The 27,937-nt window shown below is 37.5% G+C and overlaps 1 protein-coding gene across 8 annotated transcripts in view; it reads right to left on the bottom strand.

The window, feature by feature from the left end:
* Positions 1 to 27,937, bottom strand: part of HERC2 (HECT and RLD domain containing E3 ubiquitin protein ligase 2) — a 237,444-nt gene that overhangs the window by 147,064 nt on the left and 62,443 nt on the right. For all 8 annotated transcript variants that reach the window (XM_082735976.1, XM_082735972.1, XM_082735973.1 and 5 more), the window contains exons 10-17: positions 27,687 to 27,860; positions 25,715 to 25,903; positions 24,963 to 25,114; positions 22,460 to 22,617; positions 22,257 to 22,370; positions 11,750 to 12,001; positions 5,032 to 5,225; positions 1,923 to 2,123 (exon numbers count right to left, since the gene is read on the bottom strand). In XM_082735976.1, the coding sequence (XP_082592102.1) occupies positions 1,923 to 2,123; positions 5,032 to 5,225; positions 11,750 to 12,001; positions 22,257 to 22,370; positions 22,460 to 22,617; positions 24,963 to 25,114; positions 25,715 to 25,903; positions 27,687 to 27,860 (1,434 nt within the window). The remainder of the gene's footprint in view (positions 1 to 1,922; positions 2,124 to 5,031; positions 5,226 to 11,749; positions 12,002 to 22,256; positions 22,371 to 22,459; positions 22,618 to 24,962; positions 25,115 to 25,714; positions 25,904 to 27,686; positions 27,861 to 27,937) is intronic.

The raw sequence follows: 27,937 nt of genomic DNA, 5'->3' as shown, positions 1-27,937 counted from the left end.
GCTGCCTTCGGCTCAGGTCATGATCTCAGGGTCCTGGGATCAAGTCCCGCATCGGGCTCTCTGCTCAGCAGGGAGCCTGCTTCCTCCTCTCTCTCTCTCTGCCTGCCTCTCTGCCTACTTGTGATCTATCTCTGTCAAATAAATAAATAAAATCTTTAAAAAAAAAAAAAAAAAAAGAGTATTCAAGCAGAGTTTTCAGACTTTATAACCCACAGACCTTGATGGAGAAACTTACTGTAGGAGGTACCCAGGTGGAAGAGGATGTAAGCCACAATGACAAAACAAATTGGTTAAAATAAATAAATAAAAAGACTATGTAAGTATGGTCTCTTAAAAAATGATTATGATGATAATTAATTAGAGGACAATTTCTTTTCATGTCTTAAATCAGAAGAAATATATCTTGCGTATCACAACTGGGAGCATTTTTCTTTTAGGGACACATACACATCACAAATCAGTGTGTTTTAGATTCAGTGTAACAATAAACTACCTGACAATTTAAATACAGAAGGTGGAAAGGGGAGCATAGGTTTAATGCATCCTATAACCCCTATGTTTTTCAGAAGGAGAAGTACTGGTTAACTTAACACTTTGTGGAATTAAGAAATATTTTATTTTTTTGTAACTTGATTAATGTCCAGAAATCAAACTGAAAAGCTTAGGAACAATGAAAGGTATTTGAAAAGAAAAAACTGTTTTGGAAACTTTATCAAGAAATAAGAAAATGAAGAATAACCTTACACAAAACTAATCAGAAAATCTAAATTCAAGTACACGAGCAATCAAAATAACTCTAAAAAAATTAATTAACGTAGTGAATAAAGATTCTCAAACTAGATGCTTTTTAAGACTCAAGCTTTGTTAAGTGAATATTTAAATTTTAAAATGATACAACTAAAGCATAAGGACCTAGAAAGATGTAACAAAGCAACAGAAAAACATAAGGCACAAGGCAAATATGGGCCAAAAAAAAATCAAGCCTGAGACATGTACAAGATCTTTCTCCATAGTACTGACCAGACAGCAAGAATGCTACAAACAACAGGAAGCGACAAACAACTGGGTAGATTCATGAAGGGGACCACAATGGGCCTAATAAATGAGCTCCTACAAAAGACTTTTGGGAAAGAGAAGTACTCTCCAAACTTCTGTTGATTTGATTAATGTAACTAAACATAATATTCATCTATGTGTTTTTTAGAAACAAGGCAAAAATGGGGAGAGAGCAGAGGGGGGACACGATTGGTTACATAGAAATCCTTGTATTAGAAAGGGAAAAATTACTTTGTTAAAAAAAAAAACCAGTCTCTTGACATTAAGTCGTAGATTTTATTACCAAGAAAAATGGGATGACCAAAGATTTCAGCTATAGTTTTATAGAAGGAAGAAAGGAAAGAGGAAGGAAGGAAAATTTTTGTTGCTTTTCTTATTTTGACTTTTAACCTCAACCTTCCCTGTAACAAAGTAGAGGTCCTACTGGAGGGAGCCCAAGCTGACTGTGTTGAACTTTCACACTCCAGAAATTGGCTAGCACATTCAGCTGGTCTCTCAATTATCTACTGCCTCACCCAGTTGTTCCTCCACACAGAAGAACAGTAAATTCAAGACTGACTCCACTATGAATGCAAGCTGATTACTGCAGAAATAATACAATCCATACATAGACACTTACCTGCATGCAAAGACTGACTTCCAGAATAAATTTAAGATAACTAGACTGATGTTTTAAACCTCATTTAAATTATACTCCATCATAATCTAAATAACCTAATCTAAGTAATCTAAATACAAATAATTTAAAATTTTCATTAGCAGTTCACTTAACAGGATAAAACCCATTCCCATCAATATACAGAAACATTATTACAAATACCTAAGACACTTACAAAGGGAGGCAGAGAAAAGGAAATCATTAATACCTGAAGTCGTAGAAGATTCAGCGTTGCCACAGCCATGCACTCTTTCTCTTGAGGTGGAGGCCAGTCAGCAGTGCCATCCATCCCTTCACTCACTTGACGCAATAGGAGGTCCAGCTGCTCAAAAGTCATTGAGCAGATGTCTACCACAAATGGGACACGGAGGCCAATGGACCACTCAGAACACGATGACCAAGCAAAACTCTATGTTAGAATCACAAGAAACTAAAATGAATCTACACATTCAGCTCTTAGACTGTCTCACAGGTGAGATTCACTATCATTATTCACAACAGCCAAAAGGTACAACTCATGAGTCCACTGAAGGAGGAATAAATGAACAAAATGTAGGCTATAAATACAATGGAATATTATTAATCCTTTACAAAGAATAAAATCCTGAAACATGCTATAACATGGATCAACCTTGAAAATATGAAATGAAACAAGTTAGACACCAAAGGTCAAATATTATATGATTCCATTTATAAGAGGTATCTTTTTTTTTAAGACTTTATTTATCTTATTTATTTATCAGGAGAGAAGGAAGCAGACTCCCCGCTGAGCAGAGAGCCTGATGCGGGGCTCGATCCCAGGGACCAGGCAGAGGCTTTAACCTACTGAGCCACCCAGGCACCCCAATAAGAGGTATCTTGAATAGGCAAATTCACAGAAACAGAAAATAATTTTGAGGCTATGAGGGACCAGGAGGCAGGAGAAATGAAGAGTAATTGTTTAATGGGTACAGAGTTTCTATTTAGGATGATGAAAAATTCTGGAGATGGATAGCAGTGACAGTTATACAATTTCATGAATATACTTAACGCCACTGCACAGTGCAACCATAATTTTTTCATGACCAAAAGCAGTGATATTAAAAAAAACTGACAGAACTGAAAAAAGGCATGGAGAAATACATAATTATACTTGGAAATACAAACACTAGCCTCCTAGAAAGAGACAGAAAATCAGCAAGGATGTAGAATAGAATACCATCAATGAACAGAATTTAATTGACATTATAGAACACTTCACCCGACAACAGCAAAACACATCAACAATAAAATATACAATTCTTTTTAAACACACACACCACCTGAACATTAACTTATAAGGGAACATATCCTGAGACATAAAACAAATCTGAACAAATCTAGAAGAACTGAAATCACATAGTCTATTCTCTAACCACCAGAAAATTAAACTAGAAATCAGTAACAGAATAGTAACAGAACAATCTCAAAATACTTTGAAATTAAATGACACAATAATCCATAGATCATAGAGCAATTTTCAAGAGAAATTAGAGAATTTTTGAACTGAACAAAAATGAAAATACATCAAAAAAAGGGGCGCCTGGGTGGCTCAGTGGGTTAAAGCCTCTGCTTTCGGCTCAGGTCATGATCCCAGGGTCCTGGGATCGAGCCCTGCATCGGGCTCTCTGCTCCGCGGGGAGCCTGCTTCCTCCCCTCTCTCTCTGCCTGCCTCTCTGCCTGCTTGTGATCTCTGTCTGTCAAATAAATAAATAAAATCTTTAAAAAAAAAAAAAAAAAGAAAAAGAAAATACATCAAAATGTGTGGGTGCAATTAAAGCTTAGAAGGGAATTTATAGCAGCAGCTGCTTAAATATTACAAAAGAAGAAGGTTCTAAAATTAACCTAAGCTGAAGAAACAACAACAAAAAAAATAAAATAAAATGAACCCAAAGCAAGCTGAAAAGGGAAAAAAAATAACAAAGACAAGAGAATTAACCAATGAAACAAAAAGCAAAAAACCAAGGGAAAATTAATGAAACTAAAATCTAGTTCTTTAAAAAGATAATAAAATGGATAAACCTCTAGGTAAAACTGGCAAAGAAAAATAAGAAAAAAGATACCAATACAATGTTACTGCAGACCCCAAAGACTTCAAATGATTAGTAGATGAATACTAAGGAAAACTTCATACACAAAAATCAAACAACTCAGATGAAATGGAACAACTCCTTGAGAGCCACAAACCAAGAAAACCCACTCAAGAAAAAAAAATTCTAAATATTAGCTCTGTCTCTCTTAAGGAAACAATTTTTACTTAAAAATCTCTTGAGAAAGAAATCTCTTGGCTCAGATGGATTCGCAAAAAAACATTTAAAGAAGAAATAACACTAATTCTACACAATCCCTTCTAGAAAATAAGAGAAAGGAACACCTGTCAATATTTTTTATAAGGCCAATTTTACCCAGATAAAAGACAGACATACAGTATAAAACCACACACACACAAAAAATCCACAAACCAATTACCTCTGATGACCATCAGCAGAGAAATCCTCAAAAATGTAATTAGTAAATCAAATAAAACAATATATAAGAAATAACCAAGTGGGGTTATCTCAGTAATGCAAGGTCTGATCAATATTTGAAAAGCAATTAACATATTCTACCATATAAACAGACTAAAGGAAAACTACAAGATCATATCCTTTGAGAAGAAAAAAGCATTGACAAAATTAAGCATCTATTCAGTTTTAGAAAAAACTTTCAAAGAAGGAGGTAAGTGGGGGGTTAGGTGAGCCCGGTGGTGGGTATTAAGGAGGCCACGAACTGCATGGAGCACTGGGTGTGATGCATAAACCATAAATCTTGGAACACTGAAAAAATAAAGTTTTGGTTTTGTTTTGTTTTTTTAAAGATTTTATTTATTTATTTGACAGAGAGCACAAGTAGGCAGAAAGAGAGGGGGAAGCAGGCAGGCTCCCTGCTGAGCAGAGAGACTGATGGGCTTGATCCCAGGACTCTGGGATCATGACCTGAGCCAAAGGCAGAGGCTTTAACCCACTGAGCCACCCAGGCGCCCCTGAAAAAATAAAGTTAAAAAAAAAAAGAAGTAGGAGTTAAAGGAAACTTTCTTAATCTGATAAAGCATCTACCAAAAAAAAAATCCTACAGCTAACATCCTAGCAAATGGTGAAAGACTAAATGCATTCCCTCTCACCACTCTTCAACATCATACTGACTGCAACTACAGGATATAAGGATAACACACACAAGTCAATGCTATTTCTTCATACTAGCAATGAAGGACAGGAAGACAAAATTCCACAAAATACCTAACGACACTATCTACTCAGTACCTGAGCAGGTCCACAGGCAATTCCAACTATGTGTTTGGTATCCAGTCCTGGCAGTGCGGCAGGTTCTGGCTTGGTCACACGCAAAGTGTCAAAGTGCTGGCACTGGTCGTTGCTCCCCCAGCTATGGACCTCACTGTCTTCCGTCAGAGCCAGGCAGTGGGTGGAGCCTGCAGCCACATCAATTACCTTCTTCCCTAGGAGGAAACAATGATGCAATACAGCTTCACACCTGACTTCTGCTGTAGGTCATCCAGGTAAGGAGGTATTTAATGTCAGCTTCTAAAGGATAATTCATTGCTTTAATATTTTGTATAATTCATCTGCTTCATGTATGTAATTAAAATCCAATACATTCTACTAACTACAATTTATTAAGACCTACAGCCTGAATATTAAATAATACTAAGGTATGAAAAGGATCTTTTCATACTTTTTTCTCCTTATTCAGATTTTCATTCAGAAAGAGACAACTGTATTTTAATTAATCATTAAATCATATTCTCTTGTCCCAAGGTATAATCACGCAAAGTATATTCTTTTTGCCTCACTGAAACTTTATATTTTTAGAATACTTTTAGGTTCACAGCAAAACTAAGAAAAAGGCACAGAGATTTCCCATATTCTTCCCACCCTAACACATGCATAGCCTCACCCATGATCAATTATTCACTGTTTCTTTTTGGGTTTTTTGCATTTTGAGGTTTTTTTTGTTTTTGGCATGTGAATGTCTACTTGTTCCAAAACCATTTGTTGAAAAAGCTACCTTTGCTTCATTGTATTGCTTTGGCTCCCTTCTCAAAGATCAATTAACTATACTTATGCAGGTCTATTTCTCAGCTATTTTGTTCCAATGATCTATTTGTCTATACTTTAGTCAATGCCACGCCTTTTTTTTAATATAAAGATTTTATTTATTTGACAAATAGACATCACAAGTAGGCAGAGAGGCAGGCAGAGAGAGAGGGGGAAGCAGGCTCCCCACTGAGCAGAGAGCCCGATGCAGGGCTCGATCCCAGGATCCTGGGACCATGACCTGAGCTGAAGGCATGACCACTAAGGTAACCAGGTGACCCAATGCCATGCTTTCTTGATTACTACAGCTTTATATATTTTTTTAAATTTTATTTATTTATTTGACAGAGAGAGAGATCACAAGTAGGCAGAGAGGCAGGCAGAGAGAAAGGGGGAAGAAGGCTCCTGCTGAGCAGAAAGCCCAATGTGGGGCTTGATCCCAGGACCCTGAGATCATGACCCGAGCCGAAGGCAGAGGCTTTAACCCACTGAGCCACCCAGGCTCCCCACTACAGCTTTATATTAAGTCTTGAAGTTGGGTAGTGTCAGTCCTCAACCTGACCTTCTCCTTCAATACTGTGTTAGTTAGTTATTCTAGGTCTTTTGTCTTTCCACATAAAATTTAGAATCAGTTTGTCTTGCATTAAATGTATAGATCAAGATAGAAAGAAGTTAGTGTTCAGTCTTCCTACTCATGAACATAGAATATCTCTCAATTTATTAGTTCTCCTTCGATCTCATTCATCAGTTTTGTAATTTTCCTCATAAAGGTCTTATACTTACTTTGTTAGAATTAAACCTATGTATCTCACTTTTTTAATACTAATGTAAATGGTATTTTGTTTTTATTTCAAAATCCACTTCTTAGTTGCTGGTATATATAGGAACTAAGGTATACACCAAGTGACTTTGGTACATTAATTAGCTTTGTATCCTGCAAGTCTGCTATAATCATTTATTACTTCCAGTTTTTTTTGTTGATCCTTTCAGATTTTCTACATAAACATTCATGTCATCTGTGAACAAAGATAGTTTTGTTTCTTCCTTCTCTATCTGTATACCTTTAATATCCTTTCGCTGTTTTCTTACATTAGCTAGAACTTCCAGTATGATTTTGAAAAGAAACAGTGAGATGAGACATCTTCCCCTTGTACTTTATCTTAGTGGGAAAGCTTCAAGTTTCTCACCACTAAGTATGACATTAGCTGTAGGATTTTTATAGATTTTCTTTATCAAGTTCATGAAGTTCTCTCCATTCCTAGTTTGCTGAAAGTTTTTATCATGAACAGGTACTGGACTTTACCGAATGCTTTTAGGCAGCTATTAATATGCTCATGTGATTTTTCTTCTTACTCTCTCAATTCCATGGATTATATTAATTGGTTTTTGAATGTCGAACTAGCCAGCATTGCATATGTAGAATAAATTCAATTTGGTCGTGATGTTTAATTCTTTCTATACATTGTTGAATTTAATTTGCTAATATTTTGTTGAAGATTATTGCATCTATATTCATGAGAGATGTTGGTCTGTAATTTTCTTTTCTAGTAATATTTTTGTCTGGCTTTGGTATTAGGGTAATGCTGGCCTTGCAGAATGAATTAAGAAGTATTCCTTTGGGGCGCCTGGGTGGCTCAGTGGGTTAAGCCGCTGCCTTCGGCTCAGGTCATGATCTCAGGGTCCTGGGATCGAGTCCTGCATCGGGCTCTCTGCTCAGCAGGGAGCCTGCTTCCTCCTCTCTCTCTCTGCCTGCCTCTCTGCCTACTTGTAATCTCTCTCTGTCAAATAAATAAATAAAATCTTAAAAAAAAAAAAAAAAAAAAGAAGTATTCCTTTGCTTCTTTCTCTGAAAGATATTAGAGAGAACTGGTATAATTTCTTCCTGAAATTTTTGATAGAATTCAACAATAAACCCATCTGGGCCTCGTGCTTTCTGTTTTGGAAAGTTATTAATTATTGACTTAATTTCTTTAAGAGATGTAAGCCTATTCAATTTGTCTATTTCTTCTTATATGAATTTTGGCAAATTGTGTCTTTTAAAAATGGTTCATTTCATCAAAGTTACCAAATTTGCGGGCATAGAGTTGTTCTTAGTATTCCTTTATCACCTCTACAATGTTAACAGGATCTGTAGTAATGTTTTCTCTTTCATTTCTGATATTAGTAATTTGTGCCATGTTTTCCTTTTTTTCTTAGCCTAAAGTATACTTTTATATTTATATTTTATATAAAATATATTTTTATATAATATATTATATATTATATAATATATATTATATAAAGTATACTTTTATATTTTATATTTTTCTTAGCCAAAATATACTTTTAAAAGTATATTAATCTTTTCAAAGAACCAGCTTTTGGTTTCCTTGAACTTCTCTATTTGATTTTCTGTTTTCAATTTCACTGATTTCTTCTTTAATTCTCATTATTTCTTTACTTCTTATTTTGGATTCAATTTGCTCTCCGACATCTAGTTACCTAAGGCGGAAACTTAGACTATTGATTTCTTTTTAAACATCTATAACCATACATGATCACAAATTTTTTTTCCGGTGATGAGAGCTTTTAAGATCTGTTCTCTTGGCAACTTTCAAATATACAGTAAGGTGTTAATAGCTACAGTCACCATGCTATATATTGTATCTGCAGGACTTATTTCACAACTGGGAATTTGTACTTTCTGACCACCTTCACCCACTTTACCCACCCCCTGCAATCCCCAACTCTGGCAACCACCAATATATTCCCAACATCTAAGAGTTTGGTGGGGGTTTGGGGGGAATTTGGGTTTTTTTTTTAATTTCACATACAAGTAGAATTATACAGTGTTTATCTGTCTCTATCTGACCTATTCATTTAGCATAATGCCCTCAAGGTCCATCCATGTTAACACAAAAGCATTACCTTCTTTTCTATGGCTGAATAATATTCCATCGTATGTATACTACATTTCCTTTATCTTCTCATCTATCAATGGGACACTTAGGTTGTTTCCTTCCATATCTTGGTTACTGTGAATAATGCTGCAACAAACATGAGGATGCCAATACCTTTCTGAGTTCACATATTTACATCCTTCAGATAAACACCCAGGAGTGGAATTACAGAATCATCTGGTAATTCTCTTTTTAATTTTTTGTAAAGCCTCTTACTGTTTTCTACAGTTGCTATACCAATTCACATTCCCATCAACATTGCACAACAGTTTCTTTTTCTCCACATCTTCACCAACACTTTCTTGTCTTTTTGATAATAGCCATTCAAACAGGTTTGAAGTGTTCTCTCACCTGTAGTTTTGATGTCCATTTCTCTGAAGATTAATGATGTTGAGCACCTTTTTCATGTACCTGCTAGCCATCTAGAACTCATCTTTGGAAAAATGTCTACTCAGATCCTCTTCCTAATTTTTAATAAAATTGGCTATGGGGTAGGTTTTTGTTTTGCCACTGAATTTTAAGAGTCCTTTTTATATTTTGGATGTTAATCCCTTATCAGATATATGATTTATAAATATTTTCTCCCATTCTATATTCTATAGGTTGCTTTTACATTTTGGTGGTTTGTTTTCATTGTTGTTGTTTTGAGACAGGAGGGATGCAGAGAGAGAGGAAGAGAGAGAATCTTAAGCAGGCTCCATGCCCAGTGCAGAGCCCAATGGGGGCTCAATCTCACAACCCTGAGATCATGACCTAAGCCAATATCAAGATTCAAATGCTTAACCAACTGAGCCATCCAGGCTTTACATTTTATTTATGGTTTTCTTTCCTGTACACAAAGATTACTTACTTTAGATTTTTCTTCTTTTCTAACATATGCTTTCAATGTTATAAATTTCCTTCTAAGCACTACTTTCACTGCATCCCACAAATTTTGGTAAGTTGTTCTCATTTTCATTTGTTCAAAATATTTTAAAATTTCTCTTAAGATTTTGGTTTGACCATGTGTTATTTGGAAGTTTGTTTTTTAATCTCTACATATTTGGGGACTTTCCAACTATCTTTCTGATACAATTTTTAGTTTAATTCCCTTATAGTCTGAAACCAGACATTGTTTGATCTCTCTTCTTTTAAATATGTTAGCATGTGCTTTATAGCCCAGGTTGTGGGCTATCTTCACTAACAAAGCTTTCTAAAACAAAATCTTTTTCTCCGCAGTAAAATGATTCAAGTATATTTTTTCCTATTTAAATAGTATTAAAGCATTGTATTTTTGCTTAAAAGTAAATCTAACATTACCAACACAAGGGATGTTTTCAAAAATGTCAACATCAAAAGTAATTCAGCTACAAAATTCTACCAGAGTAAGGAGAACAATTTTATCTTGAGCTTATCATACGCTGACATAAGTGATGACCAAAATGACTGTACCATCAATCATTTAAATGCTTTCATATTAACATATTTCATCTCTGTATCTAATAAGTGTAGCTGAGGAAGTAGATTTCCTTTACTAAGTGAAAAAAATTTATAAACAAGAAGGCTAACAAAATTCAAACACAGCTCCATAACATACAACCAACTGTATTACCCTACAACTTATCTCAGAAACTTAGAAAATAACAAATACTATAATATCTTCTTGGTATTAATATGTTTTAAAGATTTTATGATTTTTTTTTTTTTTAGAGAGAGGGAGAAAGCACATGTATGTGCAAGCAGGGAGAGGCAGAGAGAGGAAGAGAAGGAATCTCAAGCAGACTCCTTGTCAAGCACAGAGCCCAATGTGGGGGCTCCAATCTCATGACCCTGAGATCATGACCTGAACCAAAACCAAGAGTCAGACACTTAACTAACCCAGGTACGTCAAGGTATTAATATGTTTTAAAATAATGATGATGGTAAAAGAAACAAGCAAGTCCCATGTAAAAGCCTCAATTCCAAACTCCCTTGACAAAAAAGCAAAAACATAAACAAAGTAGAATCTAGTTCAGGGATTCAACAAACTCCATCCCTCATGTAAATAAGGCCAAGGGCTGTTTTCATGAATGAAGTTGTACTACAACACAGCTAGGCCCAATGTGTTTAAATTTATATATTATCTATGGATCCTTTTGGGCTACAACACCAGACAGTAGTTGAGACGTACAATGTATGATACTCAAACCTAAAATATTTACCATTTACTCCTTTAAAAAACAGTCTGGCCACCCCCTTTAGCACTACAGGCTACCTGATATACCTATCACCAACCTGTCCCATACTTAAGAAGGCATCTTCAAAGTACACCTACATGCCCTGGCTCCCATTCTATCTAGAATGCATCTTGGCTGTCCTTGAAACCAAACAAGCAGGATTTACCCATCATAAGTTCAAATGAGACCACTCCACACACCAATCTTATCTCCTACTATGCTCCCACAGCACCATGCGTATCTATCATCTTAGCCATATCTCAAGTATAACTACCAGTATAACTACTGGTAACCTCACCGATAGAAGTTAACTTCACTAAGGGTAGCTTACTTAATGATGAAAAGATGCCTCCCACAAAAAGGACTTACCAATATTAGTATAATTGAATGAGTTTCAAATGAAATCTGGTGAGAATAATTCTACACCATTTTTTAAAATATATTTTATTCAGGAGAGACAGAGAGAGAGGTAGAGGCAGAGGGAGAAGCAGGCTTCCTGCAGAGCAGGGAGCCCGATGTGAGACTTAATCGCAGGACTCTGGGATCATGACCTGAGCCAAAGGCAGACACTTAACGGACTGAGCCACTGAGGTGCCCTACACCATTTTTTAATAGAGATAAACTACTTTCCATTATTATCCATACCTACGAAAATGTGGGTCAAAGCCTTCTAATGTAAGTCATTCATGAAATATTAGGTTAAAAAAAAAAAAAAAGAAAAACCTGCAAACTTTAAAAGATTACTAAAGAAAAAGCTTCAAAGAGTTTTAAAAGTTTACATTTTGCACTCACCTTGCAAGCCTTCCAAGAGTTTGGGATAACGAACATGTTCTTCTGTTCCATGCCCAAGTCTCTGGTTGTCACCTTTTCCCCATGAATAAACTTGGCCATCTTTCGTCAGAGCTATAGAAAATTGACTTCCACATCGAACCTTCACGACATCCAAATCCTGAAGCTTTTCAATAAGCTTCGGTGTTTTGCAGCCATCACTACCACCTCTGCCCAATTTCCCATAGTCACCATCTCCCCAAGACCACACTTGACCTAAAAAAAACACAAATACATTTCAGTAAAAGTAACTGTATATCTTAATGCAACTTTTAAATGGCTGAAAATACTCAATATAACCCATAACAAACCTAGACCACTAATATATTTTGTTAACACTACACAGGTGACTTCTGACCAAATGAAATCTAGTTGATACTTCAGGTTGATACAGAAGCAATTAAGAAAAGGATAGCTGGGTTTTCTTTTTGTTTTAGTTAAAAGAATAACAAACTCCTGACCCTGGGGCGCCTGTGTGGCTCAGTGGTTTGGGCTGCTGCCTTCGGCTCGGGTCATGATCTCAGGGTCCTGGGATCGAGCCCCGCATCGGGCTCCCTGCTCCGCAGGAAGCCTGCTTCCCCCTCTCTCTCTCTCTCTGCCTGCCTCTCTGCCTACTTGTGATCTCTGTCTGTCAAATAAATAAATAAAATCTTTAAAAAAAAAAAAAAACTCCTGACCCTTACTAGTTTGGGCTCAACGAGTGGGTTCAGTTCAAGCTAGTAGTGAAAACAGAACAAAAACCCCACTGCCTCCATAAAATACCTTAACTTGGCCCACCACAAAAAGTTACAGCTCCTTGACCACTGTCTCCCAGGTCTGCCCCACACACTGTTCCTGTTATGCTCACTACAAGTTAACTGCATGACAGCATTTATTTCCAATAACATTTGTTAGCATAATCTAGTTAAATATTACATAAAGGGATAAAACAAATTACAGAAGTGTGGTTGCATTCTTTCAACTCTGATAACTAAGCTAAAAACTCTGCAAAAATGTAATAAATGTGAATTACTAAAAAAAACTGCTAAAAATTGTAAAGTAAGAAAAAAGAAATTCTATTTTAAATAATCTAAACTAAATATCAACAAACTTTTTTGTTAAAGTTCAGGTGGTAAATATTTTTTTAGGCTTTGTGGACAATGTGATCTCTGTCACAAGTATCCAAGCGTTCCACTGTCACAGGAAAGCAGCCACAGACAATTAGTAAGCAAGGTGGCATTCCAATACAAATCTATTTGCAAAAACAGCCAATCCCTGATCTAAAATTGTAGATGATACACTAGTGGGTGGTCATTGATATAAACACACCAATGCTCAATGCAACAAACCCACACACAAACATCAGAGAATGTGTATACACTTTGATGTCTTGCAAAATGCCTGTTGTTCACATAGCTCAGCTGGCAATTCCCACTTCCTCCAATGTTTTCAATGACCCTGTCACCCCAGAACCAGATCTCACAGGTCAGGATGCTTCTACTGTATCAATAATACAGTAATGCAAATACAAAATACAGTAATATAGCAGGGACCTTTCCCTATCTGACCAAACACCAATGTGAGGTAAACAGCATGCATAGTTACCAATCACAACGACTTAGTCAAAACTTCACACAGCTTTACTTACATAGCAGTTTCACACGAAGAATTCAAGAACAATAATAAGGCTTATTTAAGGAAAGACTTTCTGGTTAAGAGGTTTATAAAATCTACCAATCACTCAACATGGAGATTTAAAAACAGTAAGATGTCAAATTGAAAGCTTCATGTCAGAAGAAAACTTCAAGATGACTGATAAAACCATCTTTTCTCAAAGACTTACAATAGCCAAAGATGCCTCTATGTCTATCCTTTTAGGCGAGGAGTCCTATGTGGGCATGAAAATGCTCAAAATATCCTTTCTCCTCTCACTAAAGAAATTCCCAGGGAGGGGAGTTAAGCTGGTGGAGGAGTAGCTGGTAACCAGTGGATCCCAGAGTCCTGCGATTAAGTTAAGATGGTGGAGGAGTAGCTGGTAACTGATAACTTAGTAGCTGGTAACTTAGTAGCTGACCCTAAGTTTGTCTGGTCCCTGGAATTCAGCTAGATAGTTATCAAATCATTCTGAACACCTGTGAAAAGAGGAGATCTGAGAAAAGAAATGCTACAATTCTACAAACAGAAAAGCAACCACTTTTTGGAAGGTAGGCGGTGTGGAGACTTGGTATCCAGGATGATATATTTGAGAAAGCTGCAGAGAGGAAGGAGCCTGCTTAAGAAGGCTACTGCAAAGTATTAAAAGCAGGAGGATGCAAAATTGGAAATTTTAGAGGAGTCTGCTACAATGGGGGACATTCCTGGATTAAAGGCACTCAGATGGCAAAGCAGATTGGAATCCCAGGTGGGACAGCATAGTCTCAGGATCCCCGGGGCCACAAGAAGAATGGGAGTAGCTGAGTGTGACAGAGTTCCAAGGCAGCGGAATGGGGAAGCAGAATGAAAACAACAAGTCTAGATGCCAGCTTTCTGCTGTGTGTTGCTGTAAACTGTAAACAGTAAACTATGAACTCCTGCAGAGTCACACAACCACTCTCTGGACAGGGTCTCGGCAAAAGGCAGAAGCTCAGCAAGACATCCCACAAACTTCCAGGAGGAACAGCATGGGACCAAGTCTCAGGAGTCCATAAAAGTTTGTCGAGACCGGAAACTTCAGCACATACCTAAGATAAAAACACTCCATCACAGGCTGAGTGAAAAGAGTTTGGACAGAAACCAGGGAGACAGAGTCATTGACAGCTTTTCTGTAAGGGTTCAATGAAGAGGAGAGGTACAAACTTTCAGCTCTAGGGATAAAGATTCAGGCACCATGATTTTCATCCAGCCATCAGTGCTGAAAGCGTTCAAGGAGCAAAACAGGGTCACACAGTGCAATCAGAGCCACTTAAACAAAGCGCAATCAGAGCTACTTAAACAGAGCCCAGCACCCTGGCAAGGGAGGCGCAATTTCACCAGGACAAGAGAACCTGAGTATCGGTGCAAAAGGCCCTTCTACCAAATGACCAGCAGGAAAAACTGAATAGCACCATGTCTACAGATGATAGAGAACTGCAAAACTTCGGTTCTTAGGGAAAAGAGTACATAGTATTGGTGGGGTTTTTTCAGTTCTTTCATCTTCCAGCTTTATTTTCATTCAGTTATTTTATTTTTTCAATTCTTTTATTCTTTCTCAATTTTTATTTTTTTTTATTGTTAGTCACCATAGAGTACATCATTAATTTTTGATGCAGTGTTTCATGATCATTATTTGCGTATAATACCCAGTGCTGTGCCCTCCTTAATACCCATCACATGATTAACCCATCCCTTCATTCCCTTCCCTCTGAAACTCTCAGATTGTTTCCCAGAGTCCAAAGTCTCTTATGGTTCGTCTCCCTCTCTGATTCCCCCCCTTGAGTTTTTCTTCCCCTAATGTCCTCTGTGATATTCCTTATGTTCCACATATAAGTGAAACTATATGATAATTGTCTTTCTCTACTTATTTCACTTAGCATAATCTCCTCCAGTTCCATCCATGTCAATCAAATGGTGGCTGAGTAATATTCCATTGTATATATTAACCCTATCTTCTTTATCTACTACCCTTTAACAGATGAATGAATAATATATATATATATATATATATATATATATATACTATATATATATAGTATATATATATAATTTTTGGTTTACTTTCATTGTATTTTATTTTTCTATATATATACAATTATCTTTCTTCACTATTTTGGGATATAGTTTCCCTTTTTTTTAAATTAACATATAATGTATTATTTGCCCCAGGGGTACAGGTCTGTGGATCATCAGGCTTACACATTTCACAGCAGTCACCATTATCACATACCCTCCCCAATGTGCATAACCCAACCGCCCTCTCCCTAACCCCCTACCCCCAGCAACCCTCAGTTTGTTTTGTGAGATTAAGAGTCTCTTACGGTTGGTCTCCCTCCTGATCTCATCTTGTTTCATTTTTTTTCTTCCCTACCCTCCAAACCCCTCGTCCTGCCTCTCAAATTCCTCATATCAGAGATCATATGATGATTGTCTTTCTCTGATTGACTTATTTCACTCAGTATAATACCCTCTAGTTTCACCCACATCATTACAAATGGCAAGATTTCATTTCTTTTGATGGTTGCATGATATTCCATTGTAGGATATAGTTTCTTTTTTTTTTTATTGGATATAGTTTCTTTTAACAAACAGACCAAAACACACCCAAGATCTAGTTTATTGTTTTGTTTTGTTTTACTTCTTGTTTGATTTTTTTATTTTGCTTTGTTTTTGTTTCTTCTGGTTTGTTTTGTTTTTTCCTTTGTTATTTTTGTCTATACTCTCATTTTCTTCTATTTTTTCCTCAACATAACAACAAGATGGAGAAACTCACACCAAAAGAAAAAACAGGAGGTAATACTCACTGCCAGGGATTTTATCAATAACAGATATAAATAAGATGTATGAACTAGAATTTAAAACAATGATTATAAAGATACTGGTATGGGCTTGAAAAAAATCAAAGAAGACAACAGAGAATCCCTTACTGTATAAATAGAAGAGTAAAATCTACTCAGGCCAAAATTTAAAATGTTATTACTCAGATGCAGTCACAATTGGAGGCTCAAACAGCAAAGATAAAGTAGGCAAAAGAGTGAGTCACTGATTCATAAGAAAAATCATGTAAAATAAGGAACCTGAGGTGGGGGGGAAAAAACTACAGGATCATGAAGGATGACTTCAAGAACTCAAATACCATAAAGCAAAATAATATCCAGATAATGGGGGCAGTCCCAGAAGATAGGGGGAGGGGAGATGAGCAGAAAAATTCATTTGAACAAATTAGAGCTAAGTACTTCCCTAATTTGGGGAAGGAAATGGGCACTCAAGTCCAGAATGCCCAGAAAACCTGTTCAAGATCAATAAAAACAGGTCAATACCTTGACATATTAACAGTGACGCTTGCAAATTTCAGAGATGAAGAGAAAATCCTGAAAGCAGCTCAGGACAAGAGGTCCTGAACATACAAAGGCAGACACAAAAAGCTGAGAGCAGGGGCGCCTGGGTGGCTCAGTGGGTTAAGTGACTGCCTTCAGCTCTGGTCATGATCCCGGAGTCCTGGGATCGAGTCCTGCATCGGGCTCCCAACTCCATGGGAAATCTGCTTCTCTTCTCACCTTCTCCTCACTCATGCTCTCTCACTGTCACTCTCTCAAATAAATAAATTTTTTTTTAAAAAGCTGAGAGCAGACCTGTCCACAGAGGCCTGGCAGGCTGGAAAGGACTGACATAATATATTCAACATGCATGCTAAATGGGAAAAATATGCAGCCAAGAATACTTTATCCAGCAGGGGTCTCATTCAGAATAGAAAGAGAGATAAAGAGTTACTAGGACAAAGAGAAACTAAAGGAATTTGTGAACACTAAACCAGCTCCACAAGAGATATTAAAGGGGATTCTTGAGTAAAGAGAGAACCCAAAAGTAACAAAGGCCAGAAAGGAACAGAAACAATATATAGAAACAGTGACTTTATAGGTAATACAAAGGCACTAAATTCATATCCTTCAATAATTACTCTGAATATAAAAAAAGACTAACTGCTCCAATCAAAAAACAGAAGGTAACAGAATGGATTAAAAAAAAAAAAAAAAAAAAAAAGACCCATGAATATGCTGTCTATAAGAGATACATCTTAGACCCAAAGACACATCCAAATGGAAAGTGAGAGGTTGGAGAATCAATTTATCATGCTAATGAACATCAAAAGAAAGCTGGAGTAGCCATCCTTATACCACACAAACTAGATTTTAAACCAAAGACTATAATAAGAGATGAGGAAGGACAATGAGTCATAATAAAAGGGTCTATCCAACAAGAAGATCTGACAGTTGTAAATATTTATGCCCCTACATTGGGAGCAAGCAAAGATATAAGCCAATTAATAACAAAATTAAAGAAACACTTTCATGATAATAATAATACAATAAAAGTAAGGGACTTTAACTCCCCCACTCACAGAGAGGAAAGATCATCTAAGTAGAACAACAAGGAAACAAGGGCTTTGAATGACACACTGGACCAGAGGGACTTAACAGAAATATTCAGAGGATTTCATCCTAAAGCAACAGAATACACATTCCTCTCAAGAGCACATGGAACATTCTCCAGAATAGATCACATACTGCATCACAAATTGGGTCTCAACTAGAACCAAAAGACTGAGATTATACCATGCATATTTTCAAACCACATGCTTTAAAACTTGAACTCAATCACAAGGTAAGATTTAGAAGGAACACAGATACACGGAGGTTAAAGAGCAACCTACTAAAGAATAAATGGGACAACCACGAAACTAAAGAACAATTAAAAAATACATTGAAGCAAATGAAAATGAAAACACAATAGTTCACATATTCTGGGATGCAGCAAAGGCAGTCCTAAGAGGAAAGGATATAGCAAAATAGGTCTTTCTCAAGAAACAAGGTAAGTCTTATACACACAATCTAACTTTACCCTAAAGGAGCTGGAAAAAGAACAGCAAATGAAACAAATCCAGCAGGAGGAAAAAAATAATAAGACCAGAGCAGAAATCAATGAAATATAAGTCAAGAACAGTAGAAGAGATCAACGAAACTAAGTGCTGGTTTTTTGAAAGAATTAGTAAGATAGATAAACCCCTGGCGAGCCTTATCAATAAGAAAAGAGAAAAGACCCAAATAAATAAAATCATAAATGAAAGAGGAGAGATCACAACCAACACCAAAAACATACAATTATAAGAGCATATCATAGGCAAATACATGCCAACAAATTTGGCAATCTGAAAGAAACGGATGCACTCCTAAACATGAAAACTACCAAAACTGAAACAGGAAGAAATAGAAAACCTGAACACACCTGTAACCAGGAAAGAAACCCAAGCAGCAATCAAAAATCTCCCAAGAAGGAAGAGTCCAAGTCCAGGTGGCCTCACAGGGTATTCTACCAATCATTTAAGAAAGATTAATACCTATTTTTCTGAAGCTGATTAAAAAACAGAAATGGAAGGAAAACTTCTAAACCCATTCTATGAGGCCAGTATTACCTTGATCTCAAAACCAAAGACCCCTCCAAAAAGGAGAATTACGGACCAAGATCCTTGATGAATAGGGATGCAAAAATTCTCACCAAGATACTAGCTAATAGGATTCAACAATACATCAAAAGGATATTCACCACAACCAAGTGGGATTTATTCCTGGGCTGCAAGGGAGGTTCAACATCCACAAATAAATCAATTTGATATACCACATCAACAAAAAAAGGACAAGAACCATGCGATCCTCTCGACTGATGCAGAAAAAGTATTTGACAAAAATATATCATCATTTCTTGATAAAAACTCTCTGCAGTGTAGGAATAGAGGGAACAAACCTCAGTATCATAAAAGCCATCTATGAAAAGGCCACAGAGAATACCATTCTCAATGGGGAAAAACTGAAAGTCTTGCCATGTCAAGAACATGACAGGGATGTTCACTCTCACCACTTCTGTTCAACACAGTACTGGAAGTCCTAGCCACAACAATCAGACAACAGAAAGAAATAAAAGGCATCCAAATCAGCAATGAAGTCAAACTCTTACTCTTCATAGATGACATGATAACCTATGTAGAAAACACAAAAGACTCCACCCAAAAATTGCCAGAACTTATACATGAATTCAGCAGAGAGTAGCAGGATATAAAACCAATGTACAGAAGTCAGTTGATTTTCTATGCACTAACAATGAAGGAGAAGAAGAAGAAATCAAGGAATCAATCCCACAATTGCACCAAAAACCATAAGATCCCTAGGAATAAGCCTAACCAGAGGTAAAGGATCTGTACTCTGAAAACTATAAAATATTCATAAAAGAAACTGAGGAAGACACAAAGAAATGGAAAAACATTCCATGCTCATGGATTGGAAGAACAAAATATTATGAAAACACCCATGCTATCTGAAAGCAATCTACACATTTAATGCCATCCCTATCAAAATACTATCATCAGCATTTTTCACAGACCTGGAACAAATAATCCTAAACCTTATATGGAACCTGAAAAGATCCCAAATAGCCAAAGGAATGTTGAAAAAGAAGACCAAAGCTGGTGGCATCACAAATCCAGACTTCAAGCTGTATTACAAAGCTATAATCATAAAAACAGTATGGCACAAATACACACAAATAGATCAGCTGAACAGAACAGAAAACCAAGAACTGGACCCTTAACTTTATAGTCAACTAATCTCTGACAAAGCAGGAAAGGATAACAATGGAAAAAGGCAGTCTCTTCAACAACTGGTGTTGGGAAAATTAGCCACAGGCAGAAGAATGAAACTGGACCACTGTCTTAAACTACACACAAAAATAAACTCAAAATGAATGAAAGACCTAATTGTGAGACAAGCACCCATCAAAATTGTAGAGGAGAACATAGGCAGCAACATTTTTTACCTCAGCCTCAGCAAATTCTTGCTAGACACATGTACAAAGGCAAGGGAAACAAAAGCAAGAATTAACTATTGAGACTTCATCAGGATAAAAAGCTTTTGCACAGCAAAGTAAACAGTCGACAAAACTAAAAGGCAACCTACAGAAAGGGAGAAGATATTTGCAAATGACATATTAGATAAAAGGCTGGTATCCAAAATCTGTAACTTATCAAACCAATACCCAAAGAACAAATAATCCAATCAAGAAATGGGTAGAAGAAGTGAACAGACATTTCTCCAAAGAAGACATACAAATGGCCAATAGATGCATGTAAAAAACACTTAACATCACTTGGTATCAGGGAAATACACATCAAAACCATAATAAGAACCACCTCATACCAGTCAGAATGGCTAAAATTAACAACTCAGGAAACAACAGATGTTGGTGAAAATACGGAGAAAGGGGAACACTTTTACACTATTGGTGGGAATGCAAACTGTGCAGCCACTCTGGAAAACATACTGGAGGTTCCTCAAAAAGTTAAAAGTACAGCTACCCTACAATCCAGCAATCACACTACTAGGTATTTATTCAGAGGATACATAGTCACTGGAAGGGGCACATGCACCCCAATGTTTATAGCAGCAACGTCCACAATAGCCAAACTATGGAAAGAGCCCATATGTCTATCAAGAGATGAATGGATAAAGAAGATGTGGTGTATATATATGCAATGGAATTATTACTCCACCATCAAAAAGAATGAAATCTTGCCATTTGCAAAGATGTCGATGGAAATTGAGGATATTATGCTAAGCAAAATAAGTCAGTCAGAGATGAACAAATACTGGATTATTTCACTCATACATGGAATTTAAGAAACAAAACAGATGAACATAGCAAAGGGAAGAAAAAATAAGAGGAAATCAGAGATGGAGACAAACCATAAAAGACTCTTAACTATAGGAAACAAACTAAAGTTTGTTGGAGGGGAGGTGGGTGGGGGAATGGAGTAATTGGTGATGGGCATTAAGGAGGGTACTGGATGTAATGAGCTCTGGGTGTTATATGCAACTGATGAATCACTAAGTTCAATCTCTGAAATGAGTAAATAAATAAATATTTAAAATAAAAAAAAAAGTAATCCCCAGAAGTAAGTCAGTTCCCAATCTGACATTCAACTTCTGCAGCAGGGCAGAGAGAGAAGTTCCCCAGCTGATTCTGACAAACCCCCACAATACTAACAAATAAATAGTTTTAAAATTCAGTAAGATTCGAACCAACAAAACTAGTAAATGTACCCTCAAAAGAAAAGCAAAATGAGTATAATCTTAGTAATAAACACAAATATAAAAGTGAAATTAAAAATAAGCCAACAATGTAACATCATACTAGAATCCACACCGACTAAGCAGGACTTACCACAGCAAATCAAAGGTAGCTGAACATTAGGAAATATAATAAGAATAACCAGAAACAATTCAGAATGTCAATTATTTCACTGTAACTCTCATTTTTTTATTAAAAAATAAAATGCAAAATGGGAAGGATATAGCTGTTAACTAGCTCTCTGAGTGCGGGCAATAGATGTTTAAATTCCTGTAACTTCTTGGAGTGCCTGGGTGGCTCAGTCATTATGCATCTGCCTTCAGCTCAGGTCATGACCCCGGCATCCTGGGATCGAGCCCCAAATGGGGTTCCACACTCTGTGGGAAGCGTGCTTCTCCCTCTCCCACTCCCCATGCTTGTGTTGCCTCTCTCACTATGTCTTTCTCTGTCAAATAAATAAATAAAATCTTAAAAAAAAAAAAGGCCTGCAACTTCTTAACCTCTGCCATAGACCCAGAGGTGCACATCACTTAAAGATGGACAAAAGAACAGCCATGGAGTGAACTCTACTTCAACGCTCACTCCCTTAAGGAAAGCGGCACTCCTCATCCTAAAGACCAGCCCAGGCAGCATATGCCCTGCATACCATTCTCCGTCACCGCCAGGGTTTGAGCATCCCCGCTCCCGCATGCCACATCAATGACCTTCAATCCTTTAAGCCCAGCTACCAGCATTGGGATGGCTTCATCTTCACTGGAGCCTTCAAACAGATAGGACAATCGTTACTGCAAAATCCACAAGAGAGGCAACCTCCCACTGCAAGCTTGAGCTGGCTCAAGGCAAATGTACCGTGGCCTAGTCGGCCGTAGTTCCCTCGGCCCCAGGTATACAGTTCCCCCTCGGCAGTGATAGCCGCACTATATGTGCTTCCACATGCGATATGCACCACATGCTTTCCAGCCTGTTTTCCAGAGAAAGCAGATATCACCTTAGGCTCTTCCAAAGGCCTGCGAAGAGAAAGGAAACAAATGTGAATGTCCTTCTACACATGCCCTATTGGTGTTAGCAAAGAAAATAACTATCAGGCTTCCAAGACAGTTTGTCCTTCCAGGCACCTTATGAAATAATTAAGAAACACAGAATTCAAACACCCAACACTTCCATGATTAAATGTTTACTGGGCACCTAATGCCAAGCATGGCATCCAGCAGGAATATCAAAACAGGTTTGTTAAAGACTCATACAATCAAGTCTCGAGCAGCTTTGTTCATAGTGGTTCAAAACAGTGACCCATCCATAGACCACTCAGCAACAGGAACAAAGCAACTACTGACATACCTAACAACTTGGCTGAAGCTCAGGAACTCTGCTAAGTAACAGAGCCAGGAACAAAATACCACATAGTGAGAGAAGGCAGATCAGGCACTGGAAGTAGAGAGCAGGGGTTGATTGTAAAGGGGTCCAAAGAAAGTAGCAGGGGCATCAGAAATGTTTTCTCAGTTGTGGTGGTTCCCCAACTGTGTGCATTTGCTGAAACTCATCAAATTTTACTCAAAACAAATGGATTGTAAACCTCATACCGACGGTTAAAATTCATACATTTGTTAAAAAAAAAATGAGGAAGGAATGAAGGAGCAAGGCTTACTAATCACATTCCAATCTATATTTTATAAATAAAAAGTAGGAGGCAGTAAGGATTCATTAGATTGAAGTCTTAGTAGTTGGCTCTTCACTTTCAGAACTAGCAAAATGCCACATATTTATAATCCAGAATATGTGTACTGTGATTGGCAACACGCAACTCTACCGTCTCCAAAGACATAGTTTACTAGCTTTGTGAACCACTATTCTGCAAAATAAATAAATGCACATGTTTATAAATATAAATAAAATAATACAAATATTAATAAATGCATGGGCACACATAGGCACAGGGAGTGCTGAACAACCCTAATCTGATACTTCTCCCTCCTGTTCAGCCCAAGTTTCAATCCTCCAAAGTTTCCTTCCAACTCCTACCATCTTCACTGATCTCTTTTTCTTCCCTCAGTTTCTCGAACAATGGACAATAATTTAATTTAGCATCTAGCACTTAATCTCAACTGAGTATTATATTGTTACTAGTTTTTTGTAGTTTAGTACAAATTAAAAATAACATAAAAGAAGCAAAAAACTAAGGTCTCCATGTGAATGGAAAGTTCCATAGAACTTTCAAGTTCTATGTGTCCCACACATCTAATCCCCTTTAAGAGTCTGAGAATAGGGGTACCTGGGTGGTTCAAGGCATTAAGCCTCTGCCTTCGGCTTAGGCCATGATCTCAGGGTCCTGGGATCGAGCCCCTCATCTGGCTATCTGCTCATCAGGGAGCCTGCTTCCCCCTCACTCTCTTACTGCCTCTCTGCCTACTTGTGATCTCTGTCAAATAAATAAATAAAATCTTTTTAAAAAAATAAGTAAATAAAAATAAAAAAGAGCCTGAGAATAACAACAATTCTAAATTCTACAATTTCCATTCCTTTGTTTCTCACAATCATTTTATCACATTTGTCTGAATCCCTTACAGCACTACCAAGTTTGGAATATTTCTCCTGAATACTAATAATACATAATACACATTGCTCAGCTTTTTTCACAGTCTTGAGAGTCTACCCAGGGATGTCCACTTCCATACCACCATAGTGATAAGGGGCTCAGACTCCTCTCAACTCTGCTGTTCATGCCTCTTTCCCCCTTGAAGTAGGGATGCATCTTCAATTTTAATCTAAGGCCAAAGTTTTTCTCTACCAGGCTCCCCACTCAAGCCAGCAACATATTAAATGGTTCCCACCACTCTGTGGCAGCTGTGGGAACTCTCCATTTTTACAACCCTGCACTTAGAACAACCATTTTGTTTTATTCCTGGTCTCTCACAATAATCAAAAGCTCCCACAAAATAGGACACTAAGAAATTAGTGAGATTTGTACCTATGAAAATGGAATGGCTTAAGGAAAGGAGGACCTTATCTGACAGAGAAGTGTTTGTGAATGAAGAAACAAGTAATATGGGATTTGCCTTCGGAAACTCCACAGTGTGGGGTGTTGATATGTGCAGTTAAAACGGGAATAGCAAAAGCTGGAAGCCATGAATCTGGGAGAAAAGAACAGGATAGCCAACTGATGTCATCCTCTGTGCTCTGGGCAGAACTCCCATAGCATAACCCAGGGGCTGATATATCTTGACAGCCTTTCCATCCTAGCCCTACATGTTCGAGCAGCTGGAAAACAACAAGCCATAATTTTCTTTTCCATCCTGTTTTGAATACAGCAATTCAAAGGGAAAGCAAGTCAATTATAAGAATCAACCATACGTACACAGTATCCCCATGGCCCAGTCGTCCACCATCCCCACAACCCCAGGAGTACACTTCTCCCGTCGCTGCCAGAGCCAAGTAGTGGTGACCATCAGAATGGGCAGCGATCTTTACAATGTTTCTGGAGGCAAGACCCTGGACCAGCTGTGGGGCCTAAAAGGGTAAAAATGGGAAGAAAATTACTAAGCAGTCCAAGGACAATGAAAACAGCATAACTCTTCTCAATCATGCATCTCATTTTAACAAACTCTCCTCAAACTAAAAAACATGAACTTCTAGAGGCTGCCATCCAATCATCCAGATGCCTTGCCCACTACCAACAGAAGAGCAGGCAGCCTCCAAGTGCTCTGTGACATGATCAGGCTACCTCCACACAAGTGAAATTCACAACTCAAGGGAAACAGCACCTTCCTTTAACAGGAACATGCTCTATCCCCAGAAGGCCCAATTCCCTCATTTGTTACTATCTAGACCCCAAAGTATACTGAGTTTACCCATGGAAAATTAATTTACAAATGGGAATCATGATGGGCAATGCATGTTACTGTGAAGAGCTCCTGATCTTTAACAACTAAGAAATTCTTCCCCAAATGATCTTAATTATTTAAGATTATTAAGTACAACTAGTAAAACACAATGAAAAGATGTTTCTAAATCTTCAGAAATCAAAATGACTTACAGACTAGAATTCTGTAGCACCTGTAAAAGAAAAGTGCCCACAAAGGGAAGTGATCTAGGCCCCAGAACACCCACCAGCGTGTCACTGTTGTAGGCCTGAGTGTACACACGGCCATTCCTGGACAAGATCAGGAAGCGCTTCTCTGCACAGGCAATCTGCGTGACCCCCAGGTTAGCAAGTCCTTCACACTGAATTGGACCAATCACATTGGCATAGTATTTCCATCCTATTAACCCCCATCCTATGACTTCTTGCAATGATCCCTGTAAGATAACAAGATAAGGAAACATTTTCTTATAGTGGCAAAAATACTTCTTTCTTCAAGACGAAACCAGAGAGGGAGCCAAACCATAAGAGACTCTTAATCTCAGGAAACAAACTGTGGGTTGCTGGAGGGGAGGGGAGTGGGAAGAATGGGGTGGCTGAGTGATAAACATTGGGGAGAGTATGTGCTATAATGAGTACTGTGAATTGTGTAAGACTGACGATTCACAAACCTATACCCCTGAAACAAATAATACATTATATGTTAATAAAAAAAAGTTATATTGCACTTTATAAAAGCAAAAGCAATGAAAACTTCAGGTATCTACATAAAGTGTTTTGAGAAACTAAGAACAAAGCAAAACAAAACAAAAGAGTATTTCTTTCTTACTTCAAAAGAAAGAAAAATTTATGCTAAGAGTAACACTGAGGTATCATAGAATAAAAACAAAGCATGTAAAGAAAGCTGATCTAAAACATCAAAATAAGTTATAACATTCCATATTACCTCATTTAACAGGTAAGATGATGAAGAAACTGAACAGGCTATTCTTTCCAAACCATTTCATTTTAACAGAAACCACTAAAAAGTAATATAAGTAGAACTTAAACATACTTTTAAATGCTTGGACTGTATCAGGTTACCATTTTTGTCATAACAGGAAGAAACCTGAAAGCCTAAGTACGAGGCTGAGAAACAAGTAATCCTAATGTTGGGTGTGGGTGAGAAGGATCAAGTTGTATGTGAGCAGTTTTGTGATAATCAGCTAATGTGTCCACCCACATCAAGTACATCACCACTGGTGTATGCATATGCGCAAACAGAACAAATGTACAAGGCTAATCATTGCAGCAGTATTTGAGCAGCAAACTTCTGGCAACACAGGGTCCACCAAAAAAATCATGATAGATCCATACATAGAATACTGAGTTGCTTTAAAATAAACAAAGAAGTTCTACTTATTAATAGATAAAGCTCCTCGGTATATACTGTGTAGTGAAAAAAACAAGCTATGACAGGCTACCACTATTGCTAATACCACAGATATTAAAAGGATATGTAAGAGATAAGTTAAAAGCAGCAGGTGCAAAACCAGGCAGACGAGGGGACAGGAAAAAGAATCTAACAGTGTCCTTGCCCTTAATTTTGACTTTTGAATCATGTGAATATACTTATTTGGGGGGGAAAAAAAAAAAGACTCTGAAATCATACATAAATCATGTTAAAAATAAAAAGTTAGACCTGGATACAAATCCAGGATTATTCTTCGTGATCCTGGCAAAATTCACTGCCACTACAAATGGCAGTCTTCTCGTCAATATAATAGGACAGTACTGTGATGAACAGATATAACTATGTATGTGAAGTCCTCAGGGGGCCTACACTGGCAGGCTTTTCACACATATAGATTAGTGCTACCACGCTCTGAGTTGCATCAAGATAGTCCATGGTCTAAGCTCCTAGTGTACAAAAAAGGCACTGGAACTTCCCTGAGGAAGGCAGGAAGTCATGTGGTTGTTTGGATAAAGGAAAGTTCTATGGGGACACATCCCCTGACAGTGAAACCTGGGACAGTGGATTGGGTCCTACACCCCTGTGCACCTCAGAGCTTGCTCATCACTCACTGTGACCACTGACAACACTTTAAACTGTAAACATGTTTAAAAGCTGTAACCAACTCCACCCCCAACACCAGAAAAAGTCTCCATATTGGCACAGGGTGAGAATCTAGGAGTGCTACTCACTGCAGAACATACAAAGAACACTGGTTTCTCACATACCTTATGAGATGTTGGTGAGCTACACAAAGGCGGCATACAGGGAGTAGCGAGGCGGTCTAAATGGGCCATGACAACAACTGCAGTTTGTCTTAAGTCAATGGCAAGCTCATTGTCTTGTGGAAGAGTAAGGTACCTCAGGAAACTCTCGTTGGGGCTCAAAGGACCAGACAAAAGCTGGGAAGAAAAGTAAGTAGACTTCGGGAGAATTGTGGAAAAATTAAAGTAACACAATTAGCCCTTAACCACTCTTT

This window comes from Mustela nivalis (assembly GCF_964662115.1).
Source record: "Mustela nivalis genome assembly, chromosome: 6".
In the NCBI taxonomy this organism is placed as follows: Eukaryota; Metazoa; Chordata; class Mammalia; order Carnivora; family Mustelidae; genus Mustela; species Mustela nivalis.
This window is presented reverse-complemented; position numbering and strand designations above follow the sequence as displayed.